Here is a 27,134-nt window from a genome sequence, read left to right as displayed (position 1 = left end):
ACGATGGGAACTCCTCACCTAAATCTTTAAAACAAAATTTATGACAAGCCCTAGGCATGTCTTTCCTAAAAGCTCTGAGATGGCTTTTAACAGCTAAGTCTGAGATTCCTTATAAAAGTTCTAGCAAAGCCAATTTTTTAGAAAATCCTATATGATCAATTATATTTATATAAATCATCGGTCAAGTTTGTTGAGACCAAACTTAATTGGCAAATAAATTAGTCTTAGTTTGGCTATATTTGATAAAAGTGAGCAAAAGAGATGTTTCAATGGACATCTGTTAATCTGTTAATCTAATTCTGTTGATTGTGGTCAGTATTCAGTAAGATTTACTTCCTAGGTAGTTCTTTGCTATTATATTGTTGCAAAGTTTAACTGATCATCTAAAAGGACTTTCTAAGCTTGTTTCTAAAGTTTATCTCAATGATCTATTTTTTATTTTTTATTTATTTTTTTGTCTTTTTGCCATTTTCTTGGGCCGCTCCTGCGGCATATGGAGGTTCCCAGGCTAGGGATCTAATCGGAGCTGTAGCCGCCAGCCTACGCCAGAGCCACAGCAACTCGGGATCCGAGCTGAGTCTGCAACCTACATCACAGCTTGTGGCAATGCCAGCTCCTTAACCCACTGAGCAAGGCCAGGGATCAAATCTGCAACCTCATGGTTCCTAGTCAGATTCGTTAACCACTGAACCACGACGGGAACTCCTCAATGATCTATTTTTGAATGAAGATCAGATGCCCCAGAACCTGTGACCAGGGGATCATGCAAAATGAAAAGGACATAATTTAAAAGGACTATTTCCAAGCTAGAAGGAAGAGTCTCACCAGGTACTCTTAACTAGCTCATATGCAGTAAAACTAAAGGGAATTGACTCTCAGATTCATATTTTCCCACTTAAAAAAGGGCCCTGCACTGGACTGGTTTATAGAGAGGATTGCTGACCTCAAAATCATTTTAAAACAATGCTTGCATGGAGGAGAAACTACACTAGGATAAGAAGACTAGATCAGAAGTAGACGGTGGCCCAAGATGTTGGACCTGACTGGTATGATGACGTATGTTTTCTTGACTTCTTGAACTCTTGCATATAAATCAAATATTTTCCCATCAGGAGTATGATCCTATGCTAATTTTAAAATCAATCCGGAATTCCTGTCATGGTGCAGCGGAAATGAAGTGGAAACAGATTCGACTAGGAACCATGAGGTTTCGGGTTTTGATCCCTGGCCTCCCTTAGGGGGTTAAGGATCCGGCATTGCTGTGAGCTGTGGTGTAGGTTGCAGACATGGCTCGGATCTGGCATTGATCTGGTTGTGGCTTAGGCCAGCAGCTGTAGCTCTGATTTGACCCCTAGCCTGGGAACCTCTGTATGCCTCGAGTATGGCCTAAAAAGCAATAAAATAATAAAATAAAATAAAATAAAATAAATCCAAATTGTTGGGTTTGTGGCCAATTGCCTGTATTCAGTGCTTCTGGGTTACTTTGGTAGATTTCTCCCCTCCAAGATTCTCACTGGATAGCCCTTGGGAAATTTATTTTATTTTTTTGGGGGGGAAATTTATTTTAGAAGAAAGAAAATTCAGTCCTGTACAGGCCATTATTGATATTACTAATGAGATTTTCTCACTTGGCCGATTAATGATTTGGCAGGTAATTAATGACACCTGCTCTGACTCTGACCATAAATATGAATTTTCTTGATGAGTCGCCTTACTTTTGTTCATGAAGGATAGCTCCTGTGAGAGTGTGCTGTTCTCTCCTTAAGCTCGTTCTTTGCTAAAAATTATTTTGTGTTCGGAGGAGAGAAAGATAGCAAGTGCAGGCTGTAAAACACGAAGGAGAAGAAACCATTACATACGAGTAGGGAGTTATTGCCTCACCTCTTTGATGCCTCTGCACTCGTTTCTGAGAAGTCATTCCCCACGCATGTTTCTGCTGATGGGTGAGTCCAGCTGGCAAACTTGAGGTCTGGGTTATTGCTATTTAGAAATTTTCTGTCCGCTGGTAGAGGACTTCAATTTCAGAAAGGAAATGCATGGGGAGGCAAGATGGAAGGTTAAGAAAACCAAACCACAGTGCAAAGGTACTCAAGTCCCTTTCTGTTGTGGACTTTGGCATCAGCATCAAATACACCATTGCCCAAGCTGCAGACATGTGTTACTGAGCCCAAGTGGAATGAAATGCATTATATAGATGTTGTCTCCATTCTCCAGGTAATTATAATGAGCAACTACCAAAATGTCCCAGGAGTCCTACACTTCAGTAGTCATACTTACGCTTTTTAGCACAGAAAATGTACAGAGAAAGATGATAGGCAGGGTGCTGAACTTGGGCTTGGAGAGTGAGGCTCCAGCTTGACATTGTCATCATGCTGGTTGCGTTACTGTGGGCATTTCATTTCACTTTTTCCAGCTACGGAGGGAAAGCACTCTGTATTGTAATTATGATATAGCAGTGGAATATTACCATGTTGCGGTTTTCCGTGAATATTTTTCTATAAGAATATAGCAAATCTACTTTCAAAGGATGCATTAGCATGTTATAATAATGCCACCCCCCATGTAGGAGCCCCATTATAAGCCTTACTCCCTAAGTTACTTAGGTAAAGCCAAATAATTATTTCTCTTTTCCCTGAGCTATTTGGACCGCTGCCTTTCTCGGCTTTTGTCTGGTGAAACTGGTTTATATGACAAATTGATATTTAATAGTGTACTTGAGTAAATTGGATTCTGTATGTCCACTATGTGGAGAAACTGAAATGCAGTAAAATGTTCAAATGGCCAGAAGGAATCAGATCACTCCAGCCCTAGATAATGCAGGTTGGATTTCCCTTTTGGCAGATTTTAAACTGTCAGCTTGTACACAGTCCCCCTCTGTGTGCCAAGCTTTGTACTCTCTTAGGAAATTTTCAGATGATTCATAATTTTATACTTGGCTCTTTAAAAAATCTAAAAAAGGAGTTCCCGTCGTGGCGCAGTGGTTAACGAATCCGACTAGGAACGATGAGGTTGCGGGTTCGATCCCTGCCCTTGCTCAGTGGGTTAACGATCCGGCGTTGCCGTGAGCTGTGGTGTAGGTTGCAGATGCGGCTCGGATCCCGCGTTGCTGTGGCTCTGGCGTAGGCCCGTGGCTCCAGCTCCGATTCAACCCCTAGCCTGGGAACCTCCATATGCCACGGGAGCGGCCCAAGAAATAGCAACAACAACAACAACAACAAAAGACAAAAGACAAAAAAAAAAAAAAAAAAAAATCTAAGAAAAAAAAATTATAGCCTTCTTGGTGGTGCCTGGAAAAACTGATAGTAAATACCTTTTTCTTGAGACATAATAAAACCACATACACAAGGTAAGTCTTGTAAATTACACATTTCAATGAAAAGAATTTTTATGCCAAAATGTTCCCAAATTTAAAAGGAGAAAGCTATAGTTTAAAAGCTCTAAAAGGAAAAATGTAATTTTTTTCCCCTGTCTTTTTAGGGCCACACCTATGGCATAGGGAAGTTCCCAGTCTAGGGGTCCAATCCAAGCTGCAGTTGCCAGCCTACACCACAGCCACAGCAATGCCAGAACTGAGCACCTGCGACCTACAACACAGCTCACAGCAATGCTGGATCCTTAACCCACTGAGCAAGGCCAGGATTGAACCCTCAAGTCCTCATGGATGCTAGTCGGTTCATTACAGCTGAGCCACCACTGGAACTCCGGAAAAAGGTAAATTTGACAGAACGTTAAACACTTAAGAAAAAAGATCACTTGAGTCTTAAGTTCTGTTCATTCTTTCTCCATTTTCTAAAATAAGACAAGGGAGTTCCCATCATGGTCCAGTGGTTAAGGAATCTGACTGGTATCCATAAGGACGCAGGTTTGATCCCTGGCCTTGCTTAGAATCTGGTGTTGCTGAGGGCTGTGGTGTAGGTCCCAGATGCGGCTCAGATCCTGTGCTGCGGTGGCTGTGGTGAAGGCCAGCACCTATAGCTCCGATTTGACCCATAGCCTGGGAACCTCCATGTGCCGTGAGTGTGGCCCTAAAAAGCAAAAAATTAAATAAGACAAGTTAAGATTTTTGTTGGCTGTATCTCTCTTGAAACTTTTGTGGCAGTTGCTGATATTTTAGGAATTTTGGTCTGGTTTGAATGGAAGAATAGAGAAGTAAAGTAGTAAATGAGGTGAGGATGAATGACACTATAAAATTAAAATTTAGTGATTTGCATTTGGTAGAAGAGATAATATCAGCGGTGTTTCCTTGGAATAGATGAAGCATAAGTCAATATACAAATTCTGAACAACTGGATTCCCCATTATAGGGATGTGTCAAACTAACTGGTATAGAGCTAGGTTTCATCTTATGATCTTCAGTCATCTTGGTCTCCCTGATGCTTTTGAGAGCTAATAAGATTGGCTTGATTGCTCTCATTCAACATTCCGTAGAAAGTTTGAAGCCCTTCCTGCGACTTCTGTGGGTTCCCTTAGAGCTGCTTCTTGTAATCTCTAGCTCTTGGGCCTACTTCTGCTGAATTGATTTGGTTTATGGATCATCACATGTCTTGTGCTACCTTTTTTGCACTGTGGAATCCTAACCCCCTTTCTTCATTTCACGTAACACTCAAAACCAATGCATAACCAAAAAACCACAGTGATGAAAAGAAGTTAACACTGAAAACTAGATACACCTTTTCTGAAAAGTAGTTTCAGGCCCTTCCCTGCCTTTATTTATTCCTTCCTTAGAAAATAGTGTGGGAGTTCCTGTTACAGCACAGTGGGTTAAGGATTGGGTGTTGTAGCCACTGCAGCATAGGTCAAAGCTGCAGTTCGGATTCGATTCCTGGCCCCGAAACTTCTATATCCCAAGAGTGTGGCAAAAAATAAAAGCAAATAAATAAAAAATAGAGAATAGTACCTGGGATTTCCCGGTGGCACAGCAGGTTAAGGATCCAGCATTGTCACTGTAGTGGCTCAGGTCCTGGTGGGGGTTTGATCCATAGTACCTACCGAGTGCTATATACTGTTTACTGATGGGACTATGGCAGTAAACAAAGTAAGCATCTTGCCCTCATAGAATTTGCATTCTGGTTATAGGGGAGATAAGTAAAATATAATATGCTAGATGACAAACACTTCGTAGAATGTTAAGCAGGGAAGGTGGAATGGTGAGTGTATGTGTGTGTGTGTATATAGGTAAGTAGGATTGTTGGTTGGAAATAAGATGGCTAGGGAAGAAGGCTTTAGGAAATTACAGTTCCACAAGGACCTGAAAGAGGGGAAAGCAAACCATGGGAATGTCTGGGGTAAGATCATTCCAGGAAACAAATGCAAAGGTTCTGAGATGAGAAGATGCTGGCATGTTTGAGAAATAGCAAGGAGGTCAGTGTAGCTAGTATGGAATTGAGTGACGAGGAGGAGAGAGTAAATTGAATAGAGAAGCAGAAGTCTGGATACCACAGGGCCTTTTAAACCATCATAAAGACAGTGAAATAGAGCACCATTGATAGGTGGTGAGTAGAGAAGTGACATGATCTAGCTTAGGTTTTACAATGGTCACTTGAGCTGCTGTGTTGAAAATGGATTATAAGGAGTCAAGGGTAAGGAGAATCTCACAATAATTAAGGTAGTAGATGAGAATCCCTTGGACCAGGTTGGAAATGCTGAAGGTAATGAGGAGTCACATATCTTGAAGCTGGGACCAGCAGGACCTGCTATAAGGCTGGAAGAGAAAGAAGTCAAGGATGACTCTCAGTGTTTGTCCCAATGACTACAGAAAGTGCAGGGTCCTAGCATTAGTTTTTTTTTTTTTTTTTTTTTTTTTTTGCCACACTTGTGGCATGTGGAAGTTCCTGGGCCAGGGATCAAATCCCAGCTACTGCAGAGACAATGCTGGATTCTTAACCTGCTGCATCACAGCAGAAACTCTTGCTTTTTGATATCACCTCATTAGGTTGAAGATTCCCCAATTTTTTGTAATGTGGCTGCCTCCCCTAGTTTTGAGTTGTAGGGTGTTTATAACCAATGAGGGTTGGGAGGGTTAGCATATGTATATAACTCATAGTTGCTATTTAATGGTTGTATTGCATCCGTAATCCCAAACTACTCTAGAATGTTTACTCCAAAAGAGCAGGATTATCTTTCTTGTTCTCTCTATATCTGTACTGGCTGGCACTTAGGTGCTCAGTAAATATTTGCTGAATGAACAAATCTCATGCAAGGGCCTTCTAGGACTGCCCTAATCCCTGGGAAAAGTCACCTCTAAGCCCTCCCCTATTTTGGTTTTAATCACTTCTTTTTATCTAAACTGCTGTTCCCCAGCATTGTAGATTCCCTATGCTCACCTGCTCATTGGTAGTGGAAAAATAGCTTACTTAAATGAAACTGACAACAGCTAGGAGAGCTTGTGAAGCTTGGGATGCAAAAAAGATCCCAAATTGTTTTATTTCTGCCAGAGGTGTGGTGGAGATGAAAGAAGAGATGCTTTAATTAAAAAGCCTTAAAGGACGATAAAATTGGAATTGTGCCTGCCTTTTCTATATACCTGCATGATTTAGCTTGGTATTGTACAGAATTTTAGAGAATCAAGGCCTCAACCATAACTCATATTTACCAAGTCTCAGTCCAATGCCTTTCACTGTATGACCAGGAATAAAGGGATAAAGAATGAGGGAATGGTTCGTGGAGTTCCTGCTATAGAGCAGTGGGTTAGTGATCTGGCTTGTCTCTGTTGCAGGTGCCTGTGATTCCAGCCTGGCACAGTGGGTTAAGGATTCAGCGTTGCTACAGCTGTGATGTAGGTAGACGCTCTGGTTCAGATTTGATTCCCTGGCCAACCAACTTCCATATACCACGGGTGCGGCAGAAATAGTATTAAAAAAAAAAAAAATAAAGGAATGAGGGCTGGTTCAAATTTGTCTCCATTCCCTGTTTACTAGATACGAGCCTATTCTGTTCCTCTGTTATCTTATCTGTAAAATGGAGATTATAGCTTCTACTTTTTAGGACTGTTCTGAAAAGAAATGTTTATATACATAATTTTCCAGACTCAGTAAATACTCAAAAAATGTTTCCGTAAATTAACTTTTCACAAAACTAAGCCTTTTACTGTATAAACAGTAAGAGTCAAATGTACCACGATCCTTTGGCCTCCCTGTCGATTTTGTGCCTACCGTGTAACGGTGGTGGTGTAGCTGCGGCCTAGTGCACAGATAAAGCGGCCATAATCGACCTGAAAATCAGCCATGCGGGGAGGTGGAAAGACAAACCGTGCGCTGCTAGCGGGTCCCCGAGCCCGCACTCAGCTCCGCCTCACTTTCATGAGCAAGTTGATGACGGACAGCTCTTCTCAGCCACCCAAGCCGCGCCTTTTCTTAGCGCCCCGCCCCCTAAGACTTGATAGGTAGCTGGCCTCAGCCAATGGTGACGCACAGGCGTAGGCGTCGTGCCCAATCAGCGAGTGGGAGCCGGGAAAGGAATGGGGCCGCGTTAGAAGCGGCTGGCGCGGCCAGAAGGCAGCAGCGCGGCGCGCGGCGGAGGTAAGATGGCGGCGTTGCTTGCTCTTCGCCTTTGCCTTCGGGGTGCTACTTCGCCCTTTCTCCCCATTCAGAGCTGCTACCCTGCTCCCTCAATCAACGTCAGGGTCGCTCTCCTCTTATAATCTCCCAGGACTTGGGTTCTCCGGTGCTCGGAGACTTAGGACAAAATGGCGCTTGCAGGCGCCGCCAAGGATGGGCAGGGCCCAGGCGTGAGGTCTCAGGCGGACCGGGACAAAGGCGGCGAGCCGGGAGGCGGAGACGGGGGTGGGGGCGCGGGCGCGGCCCCCTCGTGCGGGCGGTGGCGCGGCCCCCTCGTGCGGGCGGTGGCGCGGCCCCCTCGTGCGGCGGCCGTACAGTCTCCGTGGTGGTGGTCGGCGTGGGGCGGCCTTGGCGGGGGAAGTTGAGGTGAGGCAAATTCACTAATGCCCGGGGAGGCTTGGGCTGGGAGACCTGGGCGGAGGGAGTTAAGGAGCGTGACTTCCGCTTGTCTTTTAGAAGCCACGCGCCGTCTGCCTGGTTACTGTGGGGCAGGAATTTTCGGGAAGGGCTTTTTGATCTTTTGTGTGACCCTGCAGGTTTTGGTATGAACAGGATTCGGATCCACGTCTTGCCGACCAATCGGGGAAGGATCACCCCAGTGCCCAGGTCTCAGGAGCCCTTGTCTTGTTCGTTTACTCATCGCCCATGCTCGCAGCCTCGTCTGGAGGGGCAGGAGTTTTGCATTAAGCATATCCTTGAAGACAAGAATGCACCTTTCAAGCAGTGCAGTTATATATCCACAAAGAATGGAAAAAGATGTCCTTGTGCTGCTCCGAAGCCTGAGAAGAAAGACGGGTATATATGTATAGATATCTGTACTTTTATGTTTTTCATTGTGGGTTTTTGTTTTTGTTTTTTGGGGGCCATGTCCATGACATGTGGAAGTTCTTGGCCCGGGGATGGAACCAGCATCACAGCAGCGACCCCAGCTGCTGTGGTGACAACGCGGGATCCTTAACCTGCAGCCTGCCACAAAAGTACAGGGAACTTCTGTTCTTTTAGATTTTAAGTGATGTGGGCTGGGAAATAGCTGGCCAGTTCTTTGGTCACATGCTTGTAACATTGAGGTTATGGATATATCCTTGGAGAACTTTTTAAAATGGTGAAAACTGGAAGGAGACCACTCTCAGTTGGGCCACTTCGTTAAATGTCTTTGGATCTTTTCTGGTACCTGTAAAATAAAGGGACACTCTAGATTTTTCTTTTTTTCTTTTTCCTTTTTGGGCCGCACTTGAGGCATATGGAAGTTCCTAGACTAGAGGTCCACAGCCATGCCATATCTCTGCAACCTACACCTCAGCTCACAGCAATGCTGGATCCTTAATCCACTGTGCGGGGCCAGGGATTAGCACACTTCCTCATAGATACTAGTTGGGTTTGTTACCGGAGCCACAAGGGGAACTCCCTCTGGGTTATTCTTAACCTTAGGTTGCATGGCTCTTTTGGCCATGCACGTTTTATGTGTGTGTATTCTTCTTGGAAAGACTTAATGGTTTTCATCAATTAAGCAAAAGTATCCATGCAGAAACATAGATAATTCTGTCTGTATCTTTTGATTTTAAAATTGTGTCTCATATCCTTTTACCTACAGTGGATTGATACTGAAGTAAAATGTAGAGTTGCCTTCCAGAACCAGGCTTTTTTTTTTTTTTTTTTTTTTCTCCCCCTTGTCTTTTTAGGACTGCGCCCATGGTATATGGAGGTTCCCAGGCTAGGGGTCTAATGGAGCTACAGCTGCCGGCCTATACCACAACCACAGCAACTCAGGATCCGAGCCTTGTCTTGACCTACACCACAGCTCGTGGCAACACCAGATCCTTAACCCACTGAGCAAGGCCAGGGATCAAACCTGAAACCTCCAGTTCCTGGTTGGATTAGTTTCTGCTGCGCCACGATGGGAGCTCCCAGAACCAGTTTGAAAGATGGAAGTGGATCTCTGATGATGTTGTGAAATGTCAGCGTTTTTATAGTTGGAATGTTTTGTTTAATGGGTAGAGCACTAGGTTTTGTTACCTGCATTTCCCTTTAGTAATACCAAATGAGTTGGTCTTGGGCCAGTTAATTTATTTTGCCTCATTGACATTTTTAATTTATAAATGAAGACAATGGTCATTTTAGTTTCCTGAAAATAATCTAATGATCAGTGTCTCTAAAAATCACTGAACTCCTTCAGGAAGGAACCTGAGTATAAACGTGAATATTTTATCTCCTTAGGGTGTCCTTCTGTGCTGAACATGCCCGTAGGAATGCTCTAGCACTTCATGCTCAAATGAAGAAGACGAATCCAGGGCCTGTGGGTGAAACACTCTTGTGCCAGCTGAGCTCATATGCTAAGACAGAGCTGGGGTCTCAGACTCCAGAAAGTAGCCGAAGTGAAGCCAGCCGAATTTTGGGTAAGAAACTTCTTTAGGGTGAGAAAATAGGAAGAAAGTTAACAAAAAATATAATTTGGTTTAGCACAGTGCCTTGAACATATTTGGCACTTGATAAAAATAGTATTATTGTTAATTCATTTGCCCTTTGGTGAGAATTCAGGAATGCCGTGTTGTTCACTAATCTTTCTGGTTTTAAGTAGTATCTGCTTAGGTTTACTTTCTTGAGTTTATGACTGCTTCCTTCATTGCTGTTTTTACACTTAACATCTTTGTTAGGTAAGGTAATTCAGGAAACAATCATTTTGAGTTGGCCTTTCTGTTTTGAGAGCATAGTTAATTCATTAATGTTTTAGGTATTCATATTTGGGGTGTATTTTTTTTTCCTTCTTTTCTTCTTTTCTTTTTTTTTTTTTTTTTTCTTTTGGCTGCAGCGTGAAGTTCCCAGGCAGGGATCGAACCCACGCCACAGCAGTGACAAGCTACGGCAGTGACAATGCCTGATTTTTATTTGCCAGTGCCTCTGTACTAAGTTTTTCTAATTTAAGATTTGGGTTAATCTAGTTTTGTGTGGTGGAGTTACAGAGGTGGGAAGTCTTAATGGCTGCTCTCCCTTCCTTGCCTCAGATGAAGACAGCTGGAGTGATGGGGAGCAGGAACCCATTACTGTGGATCAGACATGGAGAGGTGACCCTGACAGTGAAGCTGATAGCATAGACAGTGATCAAGAAGATCCCCTAAAGTAAGTTGTAACTCCACATAAGGCTTTAAATGTTTTAGTGTTTAGTATGTGGAATATAGTACTGCATGCTGTTAATGGATTAATAACCAGGAGGGTTGAAAATAGCTTAGCTGTTGGCGAGCAAAATAGCTTCTGCATATTAAAGTGTGTCATCGTTCATCACCATCTTGCTTCCTTCAGGGCAGGATTTGATTCTTTTTTAGGAGTCTTGTAATTTGGAAAAGTTTTTGGACATGGGGGGGGGGAGATGGGTAGAGATCAAGTTAGAGAGGAGAAAATTGATGTGAATTGGTTCTTGGCTTAAACCTCAGGAATAATAAAGTGATTATATTTGAGTACTTTTTTTCCCCTAAGTTCTGTTTTATGTATTTATTTGTTTAAGGAAAATTAAAAGGTGTGCAGGAGCTTTTGGTTTCATGTCTAAAAAAGAGAACTGATTTAGAAACCCAGCAGTGAGTAATCAACCTAATTATATCTTACTAAGATCCTGCTTAACTCATGATCACTTGAGGAATTGTAGACCACTCCAAAATCTCACATTTCTATGTCTTGTGGCTTGGGTTTAGCTTAGGTTTTTGTTTTTGTTTTCTTTCTGACTTCTGTATCTTAACACTTTCTACTGACAGTTTAAGTGGAAGAACTCTAAATAGTGGGGGGTAATGAACTTCCTGACTTAACTGTTTAACACATTCTTAGAATAACATTTTCTTCATTCCTTGGATTCTAAAATTTATAAGAAGTCACTTAGGGTTACATTTTCTCAGTAGAGTAATTCATCTATATAAGTAATCTAAGTGTAGTCAGGTATTCAGGAGGTAGTTGTATGGAAAGTCCATAAAAATAATTTGAGAAGGAAAGTTTCTAGAAGGATTCTCTAAGTAGAAACTTTATAGCAAGGACATACATACATACAAACACGCATGCACGCATGTGTGTGTACACACACACACATATATATACATACCGCCTTGTCCCCCCTCCATTGTTCCAGAAATGCCAAACTGCTGTTTGGCACACAAAGTGACTGTATTTTGGTGTGGTAAACACTCAGTTTTGAAGGTCCAGAAAATTGATTTTGTCAGTAGTAATCTAGAGTGGATCAGTTTCCAGGGGACATGTTCTGTCTGATTTACAGGAGATCACTGTACAAACCAGAATACCAGTTAATTTTATGAAAAAAATGTTAAATGTTAAAAAGGACTGGTATACTTAATGTCGGTTTTTCCTAAAGGGAGCATTCAAAGGAGAAAATAAAGCCCCAGATGTGCTCAGCTACTAGGCAATGAAATACAAAGCTTCCCTTAATTATCCCAGTGATATTATTAAAAAAATTTTTTGGCCTACTAAAGTACAGTTGTTCCTTATAATCTGAGGGGGACTGATTCTAGGATCTGCCTCAAGTGCCAAAATCCAAGGCTGCCCAAGTACCATAGTCAGCCCTTCTTACCTGGCGATTACACCAACTGGAACCAAATATATATGCATTTTTATTTTACTAATTTTGTTTTTTAATGGCTACACCTGCAGCATATGTAAGTTCCTGGGCCAGGGGTTGAATCTGAGCTGCAGCTGTGACTTACAGATCCTTTAATTCACTGCCCAGATCCTTTAACCCACTGTGCTGGGCTGGGGATGGAACCTGTGCTTCCCCAGTGGCCCAAGCTGTTGCATTTGGATTTTTTTTTTTTTTTTTTTTTTTTTTTAAGGGCTGTACCCACCGCATATGGAGGTTCCCAGTCTGGGGATTGAATTGGACCTGTAGCTGCTGCCTTGCCACAGCAACGTCAGATCTGAGCCACATCTGTGACCTACACAACAACTCATGGCAACACAGGATCCTTAACCCACTGAGCCAGGCCAGGGATCAAACCTGCCTCCTCATGGATACTAGTAGGGTTCATTACCACTGAGTCATAATGGGAACTCTCATGCAGTTGGATTCTTAACCTATTGTGACACAGTGAGAACTACTGTATTACCTTTTAAATAGCAGAAATAACTTTTACTCAGTCAAAATAAAATAGTAAGTCAAGGTGTATGTCTAGCTTACTCTGTGTCTATAATGATTACACAAGACAAATGGAACCAAAAAAAATGGGTTTTTTTGTTTGTTTTGTTTTTTAAGGACTGCACCTGTTGCATGTGGGAGTTCCTGAGCTAGGGGTTGAATTGGAACTGCAGCTGCTGGCCACAGCAATGCCAGATCTGAGCCACATCTGCAACTTAAATCATAGCTCACTGGAATGCTGGGCCAGGGATTGAATCCAAGCCATATCTGTGGGCTATGCCACAGCTGCGGCAAAGCTGGATTCCTAACTCACTGTGCTGGCCCCTGGTGAGGGATCAAACTGGCAACACCATGGAGACAAGCAGTATCATTAATCTCCTGTGCCACAGCAGGGACTCCTGTAGTTAATCTCTTAAATTTGAGTTACTAAAATCAGAGGCAGGAAACCTTCTTTAATTAAACTGCCATTTAACTTATTTGCTTATGTGGTCTCATTAATCACTAGAATATATTTTTTTAAAGTTCCTATTCATATTTGGTGGCAAAGTATAATAAAGTTTTTTTCGTGGGGTTTTTTTTTTGTGTTTTTGTGTGTGTGTGTGTTTTTGTTCGTTTGTTTTTTTTAGGGCTGCACCTGCAGCATATGGAAATTCCCAGGCTAGGGGTCCAATTGGAGCTACAGCTGCAGGCCTACACCCCAGCCACAGCAACATGGGATCCAGGCTGTATTTGTGACCTACACCAGAGCTCCTGGCAACACCAGATCCCAGACCCACTGAAAGAGGCCAGGGATTGAACCCAAATCCTCATAGATAATAGTAGGATTTGTTTCCACTGCACCACAATGGGAACTCCAATCTTAAAGTTGATGTGTATCTAGATATTTGGCAATTAAAGGTTAACTCAGGGTGCTGTATTTTGAAGATACTGTCAAGGAAATGAGTTGAGGACATAGGTCAGCCGTTGTGACTGGTATTTCGAGGGCCTGTGTAAACTCCAAAATGCAGATTTTTTTTTTTTTTTTTCCTTTGGTCTTTTTGCCATTTCATGGGCTGCTTCCATGGCATGTGGAGGTTCCTAGGCTAGGGGTCGAATCGGAGCTGTAGCCGCCAGCCTACGCCACAGCCACAGCAACGACAGATCCAAGCCGCATCTGCAACCTACCCCACAGCTCACGGCAGTGCCGGATCCCCCACCCATTGAGCAAGGCCAGGGATCAAACCCGCAACCTCCTGGTTCTTAGTTGGATTCGTTAACCACTGAGCCACAAAGGGAGCTCCCAGATTTTTTTTTTTTTTTTTTAATTAGAAGTTGTGGAATTCCTGCTGTGGTGCAACAGGATTGGCAGTGTCCCAGGAGCGTTGTGATGCAGGTTCAATCCCTGGCCTGGCACAGTGGGTTAAGGATCTGGCATTCCCACATCTGAGGTTTGGGTTATGACTTAGGCAACCTGATCCCTGGCCCAGAAATTTCGTGGCAGGGCGGCCGGAAAAAAAAAATCAATAGTGTTTTTTTTTGTTTTTTTGTTTTTTTTTAAGAGCTTCTTCTGCAGCATATGGAAGCTCCTGGGCTAGGGGTTGAATTGAAGCTGCAGCTGCTGGCCTGTGGCACAGCAACAACAGATTTGAACTGCATCTGTGACCTGTGCCATAGCTTACAGCAACACCAGATTCTTAACCCACTGAGTAAGGCCAGGGATCAAACCTAGTTGACTAGTTGGGTTCTTAACCTGCTGAGCCATAATAGGAACTCCTATTTGTTACTTTTTGTACTTTAATTAAAATATATTGAGATACATGTTACTAAATTAAACACTTTTAAGCTGTCCTGATTGGTAAGTGATTTTTCTACACTATGAAATAGAACAAGGATGTAAATTAAAAATTTTAAGTATTCTATATCTTCATTCCTATTTAAACACAATGCAGATAACTAGGGAAAATAAACATTTCCACTTCCCCATACAGTGAAATCATATATTAGCGTCCATACTTGGGAATTTTCTTTTTTTGTTGTTTTGCTTTTTAATAACAGAACTTTAGTGGTAAAATGCTATGTGAAAACATTCCTGTTTAATGAGGTGATTGTCTTAGCACCGACTGCTTGTTGAATAGCAAACATAAGTCTAAATTTTGTCTCCTTTTAAGCTTGAGTTTTATTTGCTTTCTTATGCTTTGTTGAATCCTGTTTTATTCTAGACATGCTGGTGTCTACACAGCAGAAGAAGTGGCCCTAATTATGCGTGAGAAGTTAATTCGTTTGCAGTCTTTGTACATTGACCAGTTTAAACGACTTCAGCATCTGCTCAAAGAGAAGAAGCGACGTTACTTACACAATCGCAAAGTGGAACATGAAGCTCTAGGCAAGTTTTATGCCAGTTCTAACAAACTGTTGTGGGTTTAGCATGTGAATTTGTTGTGGTTAGGTTAATTTCTGTCTTGTTACCTGTCTTGAAACTTTCAGGTATGGGCAGAGATTTCCCTGTTTACTTCTTGTTAATTTGGAGAGGCATCCTTTACTGGTTGCTTGGCAGTTAACATCTTGACTCTTGTGACTTTCCAGGTAGTAGTCTTCTGACTGGCCCAGAGGGACTTCTGGCCAAAGAAAGAGAGAATTTAAAGCGTCTAAAATGTCTTCGGCGATATCGTCAGCGCTATGGAGTGGAAGCCTTACTACACAGGCAGCTGAAAGAACGCAGAATGCTGGCCACAGATGGTGCCGCCCAACAGGTGATTTGTGTATATAGCTCTAAGGTGTATACATGTGCTATATTTACAAAGTTAGGGTAATTGTTGAAGGGAATTGAAATCCGACTTATTGAACATGGGCTATATTGAAAAGAGCACTTATCTAGAAGTCCGGAGACACAGGTTTTAGTTCCCTTCTGATCTTTTCTGTGCCTGCACTGATCCTTCTCGGGGCTCTGTTTCCACCTACATATTGATGGGTTGCCAGAGATGTCTGTTACTTGGTTCAGAAATTCTTCAGTTCAGAACAGACACAGAACACATATTAGCTTTAGTCTCTTATTTTAGAAGGCAGAAAGAATAATAGTGAATGTCAGGAAGTAAGGTTGATAAGCAGAGTTAAATGATCATTCTTAAATTTGTTTCTCAAGGCCCTGGTCTCTGCTTCAGTAAGAGTTATTCCATTTTTATTTCTTTTATTTTTTAAGGCTACACATAAGAGTTTAGGGAGTTTCTTTCGTGGCTCAGCGGTTAAAGAACCTGACTAAGATCAATAAGGATTTGGGTTCAGTCCCTGGCCTCGCTCAGTGGGTTAAGGATCTGGGGTTGCCTCGGGCTGTGGTGTAGGTCACAGATGCGGCTCAGATCCTGCATTGCTGTGGCTCTGGCATAGACTGGTAGCTGTAGGCTCCTATAAGACCCCTAGTCTGGGAACTTCCATATGCTGTGGGTGGACCCTAAAAAGCAAAAAAAAAAAGTTTAAAAATGCTAAAAGAAAATCTTTTGAAAACCTTTAGGCTGGCATTCCCTGGTGGCCTAGTGGTTAATGACCTGCTGTGGCTTGGGTCACTGATGTGACTTGGATTCAGTCCTTGGCCTGGGAACTTCTGAAAGCCATGGGCATGGCCATAAAACCCCCAGACACTAGGCCGTATATCCCACTTTTATGACATGGACAGAAGTGTATTTCGAATTATGGTTGACTCATTGTTTGGACATGAGTTTAAATTTTTTTTTTTTTCTTTTTGTAGAGTATTGGTGAATAAATTTGTTAAATGTTGAAGTTTCTGGGCTTTAAGGATGTACCTTTCTTATGTGTATAACTAAGAGTTCTCATAAATAATTAGTGTTACATTCTTTTGTGGGTTTGTTTTGACTTTGTCTGTTTTCTACATTTTAGGCCCATACCACTCGTTCCAGTCAGAGGTGCTTGGCCTTTGTGGATGATGTTCGTTGTTCCAATCAGTCTCTTCCAATGACCAGACACTGCCTTACTCGTATCTTTTTACTCTGTTCAGTTTGCTAGCTAGACTGAAGGCTAGTGGGGATCTGTGAGTTTAATTAATTGAAGGTCTTTGTTTTCCTTTGGCCCTGAACCAAGGCCAGCAGTTTGCGGAAGCTGTTGGTTTCAAGCAGGAGCCTAAAGAAGTGTCTTTCTATGGTCTGTTGGCTGTTTCAGAACTTTGGAAATGTGATGGTCAATTCATTAGAAAGAAACATCTGAGACATTGGTTGTTAGATGTGGGCTAATACTTATTTGTAGTTGATTAATATTGGGGTTCCAAAATTTAAGAGATCCTTGATTTAACTTGTTCATTAGAATTATAATACTGGGAGTTCCTATTGTAGTTCAGTGGTAATGAACCCAGTAGTATCCATGAGGGTGCATGTTCGATCCCTGGCCTTGCTCAGTGGGTTAAGGATCTGGCATTGCCATGAGCCATGGCATAGGCCAGTAGCTGCAGCTCCAATTTGACCCCTAGCCTGGGGACTTATATGGCTCTAAAAACCAAAAACCAAAAACAAAACCCTGTTAAATCTAATTACCACAAAAAAATTTTCTTTGGATCCAAAAACAGTAGGTTAGGAGTTCCCTGGTGGCCTAGTGGTTAAGGATTCAGTATCATTGCTGCTGTGGCAAAGGAACTTTGACCTGCTGAGGGTGTGGCCAAAAGAAAAAAAAAAAAAACAGACAAGCAAAAATAGTATGATTCTGAACTGTGAGCTTCCTTTAAATATTAATCTCTTTGTATGGTCAGGTCCTTGACTTGTATATTTTAGATTTCATTCAAATTAGAAACTTTTAAGTAAGTTTTGTAAAACTGAAAGTTTGTAAGGCTGTAAAACTTTGAGTTGTTTATTGGATTGTGGAAGTGCAGCTATCTATCTATCTGTCTATATTTTTTGTCTATTTTAGGGCCACCTCCTGTGGCATATGGAGGTTCCCAGGCTAGGGGTCAAATCAGAGCTGTAGCTGCCAGCCTACGTCACAGCCACAGCAACACCAGATCCAGGCTGCACCTGCGACCTACACCACAGTTCATGGCAATGCAGAATCCTTAACCCACTGAGCAAGGTTAAGGATCTAACCTGCATCCTCACGGATGCTAGTCAGCTTTGCTTCCCCTGAGCCACGATGGGAATGCCCAGTGCATCTATGTTTAGAACAGGAGAAAGTTAGTTTCATAGTTAAATGCAGTTTTTAAGTACTGTCTCCATTATGTGAAAGGTGTAAATCTTGCTGGATTTCATTTGTCTGGCAAGATACTAAAATATTTGGAAGTAAAATGTATTTTCTTTAATAGGAAGGGAATAACTTCCTTGGTCCTTTAAAAGGAAACCTGATTTTTTTTTCTATTCTGTTTAACTGTTTTACCAATTTATTATAATTATTGTACCACCAATGTCTAGTGAAGGATTACTGTTCTTAATGTGAAACGCTTGTGTGAAGTAGTTAATAACTAAAGATAAATGCTTAAAACATGATTTGGCAAAAGCTATCTATGGACAGACCAAAAGTAGAAATGACAGATAGTTGAAAACTATAAAGTGAAATGGGAAATAAAACAAGTTTGTTAATGAGGGAATGGTGAAATGGGCCCTACTGAACAGTGCCATTGGGACTGTAAAGCGGTACAGGCTTTTAGAAAACAGTTTGATAGTATTCATATTCTTCAATATGATAATGTCACCATTGGGGATTTATTTTAAGGAGATAATCAAGTGCCAGTCAATATTTATTACATAAAGTTCTTCCAACTGGACATAGCCTTAAAATTTTCAGAGATGGGGGATAGAGAGGAAAATCGTGACAACATAATATGGAATCTGTTCAGGCATTAATATATTTAACAAAATTTATGAATGATATAGGAAGATGTTAGTAATGCAAATGGAGAATGGAATTGGGTAGAATATACATGGAATTAAATACTGGGAGGGAATGTAACAGAACTATGACTTTGAATTATGAATTATGTGGGGTTATGAATGCCCTCTTTTTCCTCTGCTTTGTACTTTTCAGGTTTTCTTCAGCGACCGTAAATTGGTTTATAAGGCAAAAAATCCCAGTTTAATGGATATTAAAGAGTATTTTAGACTTTTCTTAATGCAGTATACTCAGTTTATTAATGTTTTAAAAAGCAAAGTTGAAAATGAAATGTATTTGAAAAGAGAAGGGAGGTATTTTTTTTTTCTTTTATGTTCTTTTCCTTTCCACTCCATAGTTGCCTAAGTCACTTACCCTTCCTTAAGTCCTTATCCCAGAGAAAGATGCGACTGCCATTGGTGACCTGTTAACTCTTTACTCTGGTCTAATGGAGACAGCACTGGACTGAAAGTGAAGGACCCAGACTCTAGTTGTAGGTCAACTATTCCCTTTTTTGTCTGTTGTCCCCATCTGAAAGGAAAGGGGGTGGAGGAGGATGGGGGAGGGTTTTTTTGAGGATATTGTGATACTAGATAAATAAGAGACTTGTGAAAGTCCTTTGAATTCCATGAAAAAAAGTTCTAATGAAAACATTTAATGGATTAACGTTTTAAATTTTAATAATTTAAATTCCATTCGGCTTCTTAAGCACATAGAAATTGCAAATCTGGTTGTTTCCATTAGATTCACATGTTTATTCATTTGTGTTGATTTTTCATTTAATATTTTTTACTTTGAGATATTTACTGTTCCTTTAGAGTAGTGGTACTCAGGAGCTCCCTGGTGGCCTAGGGGGTTAAGGATCTGCAATTGTCACTGCTGTGGCTCAGGTTACAGCCATGGTGTGGGTTCAGTCCCTGGCCTGGGAACTTCCACATGTCACCAAAAAAGAAAAAATAGAGTGGTGGTTTTCAGCTGGGGCAGTTTTGGCCCCCATTTGGTAATGTGTGGAAGCATTTCCTAACTGGTGGAGGTGCTACTGTCATCTAGTGGGCAGAGGCCAGGAATACTGTGAATAAACTTTCTACATTGCACAGACGGCCCATAATGTCAGTAGTGGCAAGATTGTGAAACTCTGCTTTAGAGTTTAGCAAGTTCTAGGAATGGATTGAAAGAAAATAGCTTTTTTCAAGAGGTGTTAATGGTTCAAAAATTACAATGTACATTAGACTTTTTTGTCCTTTTTGTCCTTTTAGGGCCACACCCATGGCATATGGAGGTTCCCAGGCTAGGTAGGAGTCTAATGGGAGCTGTTACTGCCAGAGCCACAGCAGTACCAGATCCGAGCCTCATCTGCGACCTACACCACAGGTCATGACAATGCTGGGTCCGTAACCCACTGAGTGAGGCCAGGGATTGAACCCGAAACCTCATGGTTCCTAGTCGGATTCGATTCCACTGCGCCATGATGAGAACTCCTACGTTAGATTTTTTAATTTTAAAAAATTACCTTAAAATTTAGGGGATGAAAATTACCTTTATTTCTATAACCCTGGGTACAATCCATTTATCAAAAGTTGTGCTTTCTGGTTTAAAAATAATCCCCAGTTTGAAATAAGGGTTATGTTTGTTACTCTAGGGAAAATAACCATGTAGTTAGGATTTCAGGAAATGGTAAAATGTATTTTGTAGATTGGCTTGAATCGGAATTTTGTTTTCTAATCATAATTTCAATTTTGATTCATCCTACAGAGCTTTGCCAACTTGGAAGTATAGCCCTTTTCTGCTTCTACCCTTAACAGAAGTTATTAGAGGTCCTGGAGTGATTCCTTTCCTTGGGCCCTCATAAGCAGTTGTCTTCCTCCCTTTCTCTCTGGGATCATAACAGGACTCCCCTGCAGACACATCCCCTGAAAAAAAGTGGGGGTCATGGAAATTGATTTTTATGTCCTGTCAGGACACGATACCTAGGATACCTAGTTACTATTACTAACCCCCTCTCTTTTTTTTTTTTTTCTTTTTAGGGCCGCACCTCCGGCATGTGGAAGTTCCCAGGCTAGGGGTCCATCAGAGCTGTCGCTGCCAGCCTACGCCAGAGCCAGAGCAACTGGGATTCAAGCTACATCTGAGACCTACACCACAGCTCAAGGCAATGCTGGATCCTTAACCCACTGAGCGAGGCCAGGGATCGAACCTGTGTCCTCATGGATAATAGTAGGGTTTGTTAACCACTGAGCCAAGATGGGGAAACCCCCCACTCCACCCCGCTTCTTTAAACAAGTTTATCATGTGAAGATTTTGGAAACAAAGGTCAAAAAGGTTTTACAAACTTTTTACCCATCTGCTTAACAGCAGAAGCAACATTATATCTCTTGACTCTTAGAAGGGGTTGGTAGGGACCTCTGCAAGCTGTTTGCATCCATGGCATGTTTCTTACCAGTAGGTATATAGACCTCTAGAATTGTTACTGTTTGTTTAGCACTACGTTTTGAAATGTTTTGTGTTTGATCCTAATAAGGAGAACAGAGTGGTGTTTTTAAATAAGGAGAACAGAAGTTAGAGACTAGTTTTACACTACTGATAGAGCTAAGATTATGATGGTAAATGACAGTTTGAGAAGTAATTTTAAAAACTACTGCCTGCATTTGGTTCTGTATCAAATGTAACCAATTATTTTATATAGTCCAAACCTTGAATTTTACATGGAGGACTACTCTTTTTTTTTTTTCGGGCCTCCGATAGATGCATTTTATTTCCCTTGACCGTTTTTCTACAGATATTTGTCAGGACACGAATCAGGTTCTCTTCAAATGCTGCCAGGGGTCTGAAGAGGTACCCTGCAACAAACCAGTTCCTATAAGCCTCTCTGAGGATCCCTGCTGCCCACTGCATTTCCAGTTGCCTCCTCAGATGTATAAGCCCGAGCAGGTACTGTCTGTGCCAGACGATCTGGAAGCCGGCCCCATGGATCTGTACTTGAGTGCTGCTGAGCTTCAGCCCACTGAGAGTTTACCTCTGGAGTTCAGTGATGTAAGTTAGAGAAGCTCTGCTTGGTTGGCCCTTGAGGTAGGGCCTAATTTATTAATGGTGAGAATAGGTTAGTCTTTTGTGCTTTAAAAAAAACCCATAGTTTTGATAAAATTTTTCAAGGGTATACTTATGGTTGTATTTGTATGTTAACATGTTCATGTAGAGAGTTTAAATTTGCAGAAGTGTTTTTTTGTTTTCTTTTTTCCCTCTGAGGGACTGATAAGGAAAATTGTAAACTAAAGAAAGTTTAAAAGTCACAGTTATATTTGGGTTTGTGTGGCTGGGAAATTTGACGCCCATCCACGAGGTGAGTAATTCATTAGAATCTTAGTAATACAGTTGAATTCTGATATCTGTTTGACAGTGTAATCTTGTGTTTTTGTAGTAAGGGTTGTTGTTTTCTGATTAATGCATGCCACCCCACTCAACCCCAGATGATTCTAAACTTAGCTCTGTCTAAGTTTCATTTTTGCTATGTTATTACAGATTCTGTTGTGAACGGACTAGAACAATACTCCTTAAATAATTACTTTTATAGCCTTCTAAGTGTGTACACTTGACTACCTTTTTCATCTTGTTCCCTGTTTGTCCCAGCCCATAAACCCATCTCTGATTGCATGTCTCCCTAATTACCACTATCCTATTACTTCACCCACTTTAGGGATCAGTTGACATTCCATCTTTGTCTTAGAACTTTGCTTAATACTTAGCCTTCTAGTAAAGGTCTTTATTAATTTATTCTGAAGATAAATCTTCTTAATTTCATAATAAAGGTGTCATATATAATTAGGACATTTAAAGTGACAAATATAAATGGAAAATTCAGTATAGGTTGCAAGGTTATTTGCCTAGGCATAGAAGCAGGATTTGGGTGGTCTGGAGTGTTACTTAAAAAGATACATCAGGACAGATCTGATCTTGTTAGATCAGATTTTTCAGATCTAATATCTGAAAAAGTGGCATTAAGAATAAACTGACGCCAATTAATTCCCCTCCCCTTTTGGTTATATATTATCTATAGGTTTAGTAAATTTGATTTTTGTTTATTTATAATAAAATTAGAACTTATGCTCTAATCCTGAGAATAATTGCTTTTTAAAGTTTCTTTCAAATAGATTCATAGTATATGAGAACCTTTGAAATTATTCACTCCAGTGCTTCCCAAACTTTTCCAGTGAGATTGTATTGAAGAGGGTATTGGATAACCCTAGTTAATTTTTTTCCCCACTTCCCTTCATTTTACATTTGATGAAAACCCAAAGAGGTGCTATCTTTCCCCCACCCCTAAACTTAGGAACAGCTTTTTTTAAGGGCTGCACCCATGGCCATAAGGAAGTTCTCAGGCTAGGGGTCAAGTCGGAGCTATAGCTGCCGGCTCCTTACCTGATTCCTTACCACTGAGCCACAGCGGGAACTCCATGAACCAGTTTAATAAGGTCTAAAAAATAATCTCATAAACACTACATTGCCAGTTCACTTCAGATATTAATGTACATATGTAGAAACTAAACTAGCACATGTGTTTTACATAGATGTATTAGGTTATTTTATTTCATCTGAATGTTAATTTCTAGAACAGTTTGTTTTGACCTTTTTGCTTTTTCTCCTTTCACCTGTTTTTTGCTATTATTATTATATTTTTTTGCTGAGCCTGAGGCATGTAGAAGTTTGTGGGCCAGGGATCCAACCTGTGCCATAGCAGTGACCCAAGAAGCTACAATGACAATGCTGGATGCTTAACCCCCACAAGAACTCCCTGCCATTAGTTTTAAAGTGTTTTCTTTCTCAAATTTTGATAATCTAGATCTAAGAAAATAGAGCTGTTATGCTTGACGATTATATTCTTGTTTGCTCTTTGAGGAATATTAACACAAAATATTAAGACAATAACAAAATATTAACACAAAATATTAAAAGATTATAAGATTTGTGATCATAGGTGAACAGTGATACTTAAGGCGTTTTAAAATATTTATTTATTTATTTATTTTGTCTTTCTGCAATTTCTTGGGCCGCTCCGGCAGCATATGGAGGTTCCCAGGCTAGGGGTCCAATCAGAGCTGTAGCCATCGGCCAACACCAGAGCCACAGCAACGTGGGGATCCGAGACGCGTCTGCAACCTACACTACAGCTCACGGCAATGCTGGATCCCTAACCCACTGAGCAAGGCCAGGGATCGAACCCGAAACCTCATGGTTCCTAGTCGGATTTGTTAACCACTGCGCCACGACGGGAACTCCTATTTATTTATTTTTAATTTTTCATTTTTTTCTGTCTTTTTAGGGCTGCATCCATGGTATATGGAGGTTCCTAGGCTAGGGGTCAAATCAGAGCTGCAGCTGCCAGCCTACACCACAGTCACAGCAGCATGGGATGCAGCCTACAACCACAGCTTATGACAACAGCAGATCCTTAACCTGCTGAGTAAGGACAGGGATTCTACCTGTGTCCTCATGGATACTAGTTAAATACTTTTCTGCTGAGCCACGATGGGAACTCCCAGGAACTTTTAAAAAATTTTATTGAAAGACAGTTCATTTACAATGTTGGCATACAGGTTATTGTAAGATACTGAGTTTAGTTCCCTGTGCTATGTAGTAGGTCCTTGTTGGTTATCTGTTTTATATATGGTAGTATGTATATTTTAATCCCAAATTCCTACTTTATCCTCCCCCCCTTTGGTAACCATAAATTTGTTTTCTATGTCTGAGTCTACTTCTGTTTTGTAAATACGTTCATTTCTATCATTTAAAAAAATTGTACATATAAGCAATGTTATGGCGTTTGGTTTACTTAAGATAATCTCTAAGTCCATCCATGTTACTACGAATGACAGTATTTCATTCTTTTTTCATGGCTGAGTAATATTTGATTGTATGTGTTTACTATGTCTTTATTCATTCCTCTATCAATAGACATTTAGGTTACTGCCATGTTTTTTTGCCTGTTGTGAATAGTGCTTCTGTGAACATTAGGGTGCATTGTATCTTTTCAAATTGCATTTTTCTCTGGGTATATGCCCAGGAGTAGTAGGATTGCAGGATCATATGGTACTCTGTTTTTAGTTTTTTTAAGGTACCTCCATACTGTTCTCTATAGTGGTTGTACCAATTTACATTCCCACCAACAGTATAGGAAGATTCTCTTTTCTCCATAACCTCTCCAACATTATTTGTAGACTTTGAGGTTGGCCATTCTGACTGGTGTGAGGTGATAACCTCATTATAGTTTTGATTTGCTTTCTGTAGTAATTAGTGGTGCTAAGTATCTTTTCTTGTGCCTTTTGGCCCATCTATATGTCTTCTCTGGAGAAATGCTTTTTAGATCTTCTGCCCAGTTTTTGATTGTCACATCATTTGCAAATATTTTCTCCCATGCTATAGGCTGTCTTTTTGTTTATGGTTTCCTTTGCTATGCAAAAGCTTTTAAGTTTATTTAGGTCCCATTTGTTTGTTTTTGGTTTTATTTCCATTACTCTAGGAGAGGGATTCAAAAAGATATTGCTGCAATTAAAGAGCCTGTCTTTTCCCCATTGTGTATTTTTGCCTCTTTTGTCATAGACTGACCATATGTACGTGGATTTATTTTTGGGTTTTCTATCTTCTATATTTGTTTTTGTGCCAGTACCATACCATTTTGACTACTGTAACTTCGTACTGTAGTCTGAAGTCAGGCAGGGAGCCTGATTCCTCCAGCTACATCTTTTTCAACATTGCTTTGTTTGGGGTCTTTTGTGTTTCCATAGAAATTTAAAACTTTTTTGTTCTAGTTCTGTGAAAAATGCCATTGGTAATTTTCTTTTCTTTTTCTTTTTCTTTTTTGGCTGTACTTACGGCATGTGGAAGTTCCTCAGCCAGGGATCAAACTCATGCCGCAGTTGTGACCTGCAGCACAGCTGTGGCAACATTGGATCCTTAACCCCCTGTGCTGAAAGGGAACTTCCTCCATTGGTAATTTGATAGGGATCACATTGACTCTTTAGATTGCCTTGGGTGGTATAGTCATTTTGACAATATGATTCTTCAAACCCAAGAGCATATCTTTCTGTTTGTAAAATCTGATTTCTTTCATCTTACAGTTTTCAGAGTACGTGTCTTTTTCCTCCTTAGGTAGGTTTATTATTCCTAGGTATTTTATTTTTTTTGATCCAATGGTAAATGGGATTGTTTCCCTAATTTCTCTTTGTGATCGTTATTGTTAGTATATAGAAGTGCAACAGATTTCTGTGTATTAATTTTGCATCCTGCAACTTTACTGGATTCATTGAAGAGTTCTAGTAGTTTTCTGGTAGCATCTTTAGGATTTTCTATGTATAGTATCATGTCATCTGCAAACAGTGACAGTTTTCCTTTTTTTTCTAATTTCGTTTCTTTCCTTTTTCTTCTATGATTGCTGTGACTAGGACTTCTAAAACTATTGAATGAAAGTGGTGAGAGTGAGTGTCCTTGTCTGTTTCTGATCTTAGGAAGTGATTTCATATCTTCACCATTGAGTATGGTGTTAGCTGTGGCTTTATTATGTTGAGGTAGGTTCCCTCTGTGCCCACTCTGGAGAATTTTTATCATAAATGAATGGAATCCTAAGTTTAAGGAATCTTAATTTTAAAAATACTTTAAATATATATTGTCATGTCTTTTAATCTTTATTTTATGGCTTGAATTTTTTAGAGGATATATGAGAAGTAACTTTGTTTTTGAGAATCTTTTGGGTTTTTATTTTGTGGTTAGAGGTTTAAAAATGATAACTGTTTGTACTTGATCATCTATTACGTTTGTATTAATGTGCTTCAAATGAATCACATTGGTCATTAGAAAGTGGTTTTATTCTTAATCTTTGGAGGCAGACATTTTCCAGAAAATGTTAGATACAGTCCAATTTAGAAAATAATTTTCATCTTCCCATAAATTCCAGATACATTTATTAGTCTTGTGTTGGAAAAAAGTAATTTTTCAATTATATGAAGTTCATTCAGCTATCTTAACTCGTTACCTATGTTGTTTCTATATCTTATTGGTAATTTATTGTAACTGTATTTGTGGGAGGACCAGGTATCACATATTAATATTGGCAAAAATTCAGCCTTTCATTCTGGATATTAACACTTGCCTCTTTTCTGTCCCTTGATCCAAGGATATTTGACAAATAACAATTTAATATTTTAATCTATAAGCTTGTTCTGTGTTTTTGAGCTTTGTTTCTTGAGATCAGAACAAAGCATGGATTATCCTTGTGTACTGATATATATTCCTGTAAACATTCCTTTTATGATAGACATTTCTGCTGATCCTTTCTTCTTCTCTTATTTTAGTTTCTGTTCCCAATTTTAAGTCTTATAACAGACAACACTGTGAATATGTGAGAAAAGCCTTTTCAGTATCTATTTTTCTTTGAAAAATTTCCATACCACTCTCACTTTCAGACCTGGAAAACTTTTGCCATACTCTTTAAATGGGTTCTTTTAAATGCCACATTAATTACTACAGTTGACCCTTGAACTGCATGGGTTCATTTATATACAGAAAATTTCCAGTAAATACTTATTTACAGTCTATATGATGTGCACTTGGTTGTATCTGAGGGTGCAGAAACA

At 40.4% G+C, this 27,134-nt stretch overlaps 1 protein-coding gene, 1 long non-coding RNA gene and 1 other non-coding gene across 38 annotated transcripts in view; 2 read left to right on the top strand and 1 right to left on the bottom strand.

The window, feature by feature from the left end:
• LOC146403513 (uncharacterized) overlaps positions 1-27,134 on the bottom strand; it is a 59,765-nt gene that overhangs the window by 5,503 nt on the left and 27,128 nt on the right. Inside the window, exons 2-4 of one of the 2 annotated variants that reach the window (XR_014804163.1) lie at positions 7,152-8,727; positions 4,898-5,701; positions 1,882-2,013 (exon numbers count right to left, since the gene is read on the bottom strand). This is a non-coding gene — a long non-coding RNA (uncharacterized LOC146403513). The remainder of the gene's footprint in view (positions 1-1,881; positions 2,014-4,897; positions 5,702-7,151; positions 8,728-27,134) is intronic. The other variant, XR_014804162.1, reaches the window with a different exon arrangement.
• Positions 1-27,134, top strand: part of KANSL2 (KAT8 regulatory NSL complex subunit 2) — a 33,410-nt gene that overhangs the window by 1,944 nt on the left and 4,332 nt on the right. For 2 of the 35 annotated variants that reach the window (XM_085024595.1, XM_085024597.1), the window contains exons 2-9: positions 6,716-6,835; positions 8,093-8,351; positions 9,771-9,949; positions 10,556-10,670; positions 14,877-15,040; positions 15,241-15,407; positions 16,546-16,642; positions 21,290-21,543. In XM_085024595.1, the coding sequence (XP_084880721.1) occupies positions 8,101-8,351; positions 9,771-9,949; positions 10,556-10,670; positions 14,877-15,040; positions 15,241-15,407; positions 16,546-16,642; positions 21,290-21,543 (1,227 nt within the window). In that variant the 5' untranslated portion in view covers positions 6,716-6,835; positions 8,093-8,100. 35 annotated transcript variants of the gene reach the window in all.
• On the top strand, positions 16,731-16,867 carry LOC146403516 (small nucleolar RNA SNORA2/SNORA34 family). Its single transcript, XR_014804674.1, has one exon. It is a non-coding gene; the product is annotated as a small nucleolar RNA SNORA2/SNORA34 family (small nucleolar RNA).

This window comes from Sus scrofa, chromosome 5 (genome assembly GCF_054392235.1).
Source record: "Sus scrofa isolate SSC_HxYL_T2T_F1_AM1 chromosome 5, Sscrofa_HxYL_maternal_Yorkshire_Landrace_v2.0, whole genome shotgun sequence".
Classification (NCBI taxonomy): Eukaryota; Metazoa; Chordata; class Mammalia; order Artiodactyla; family Suidae; genus Sus; species Sus scrofa.
Note: the sequence above shows the minus strand (reverse complement) of the source record. Positions and strands in the feature narration are given on the sequence as shown.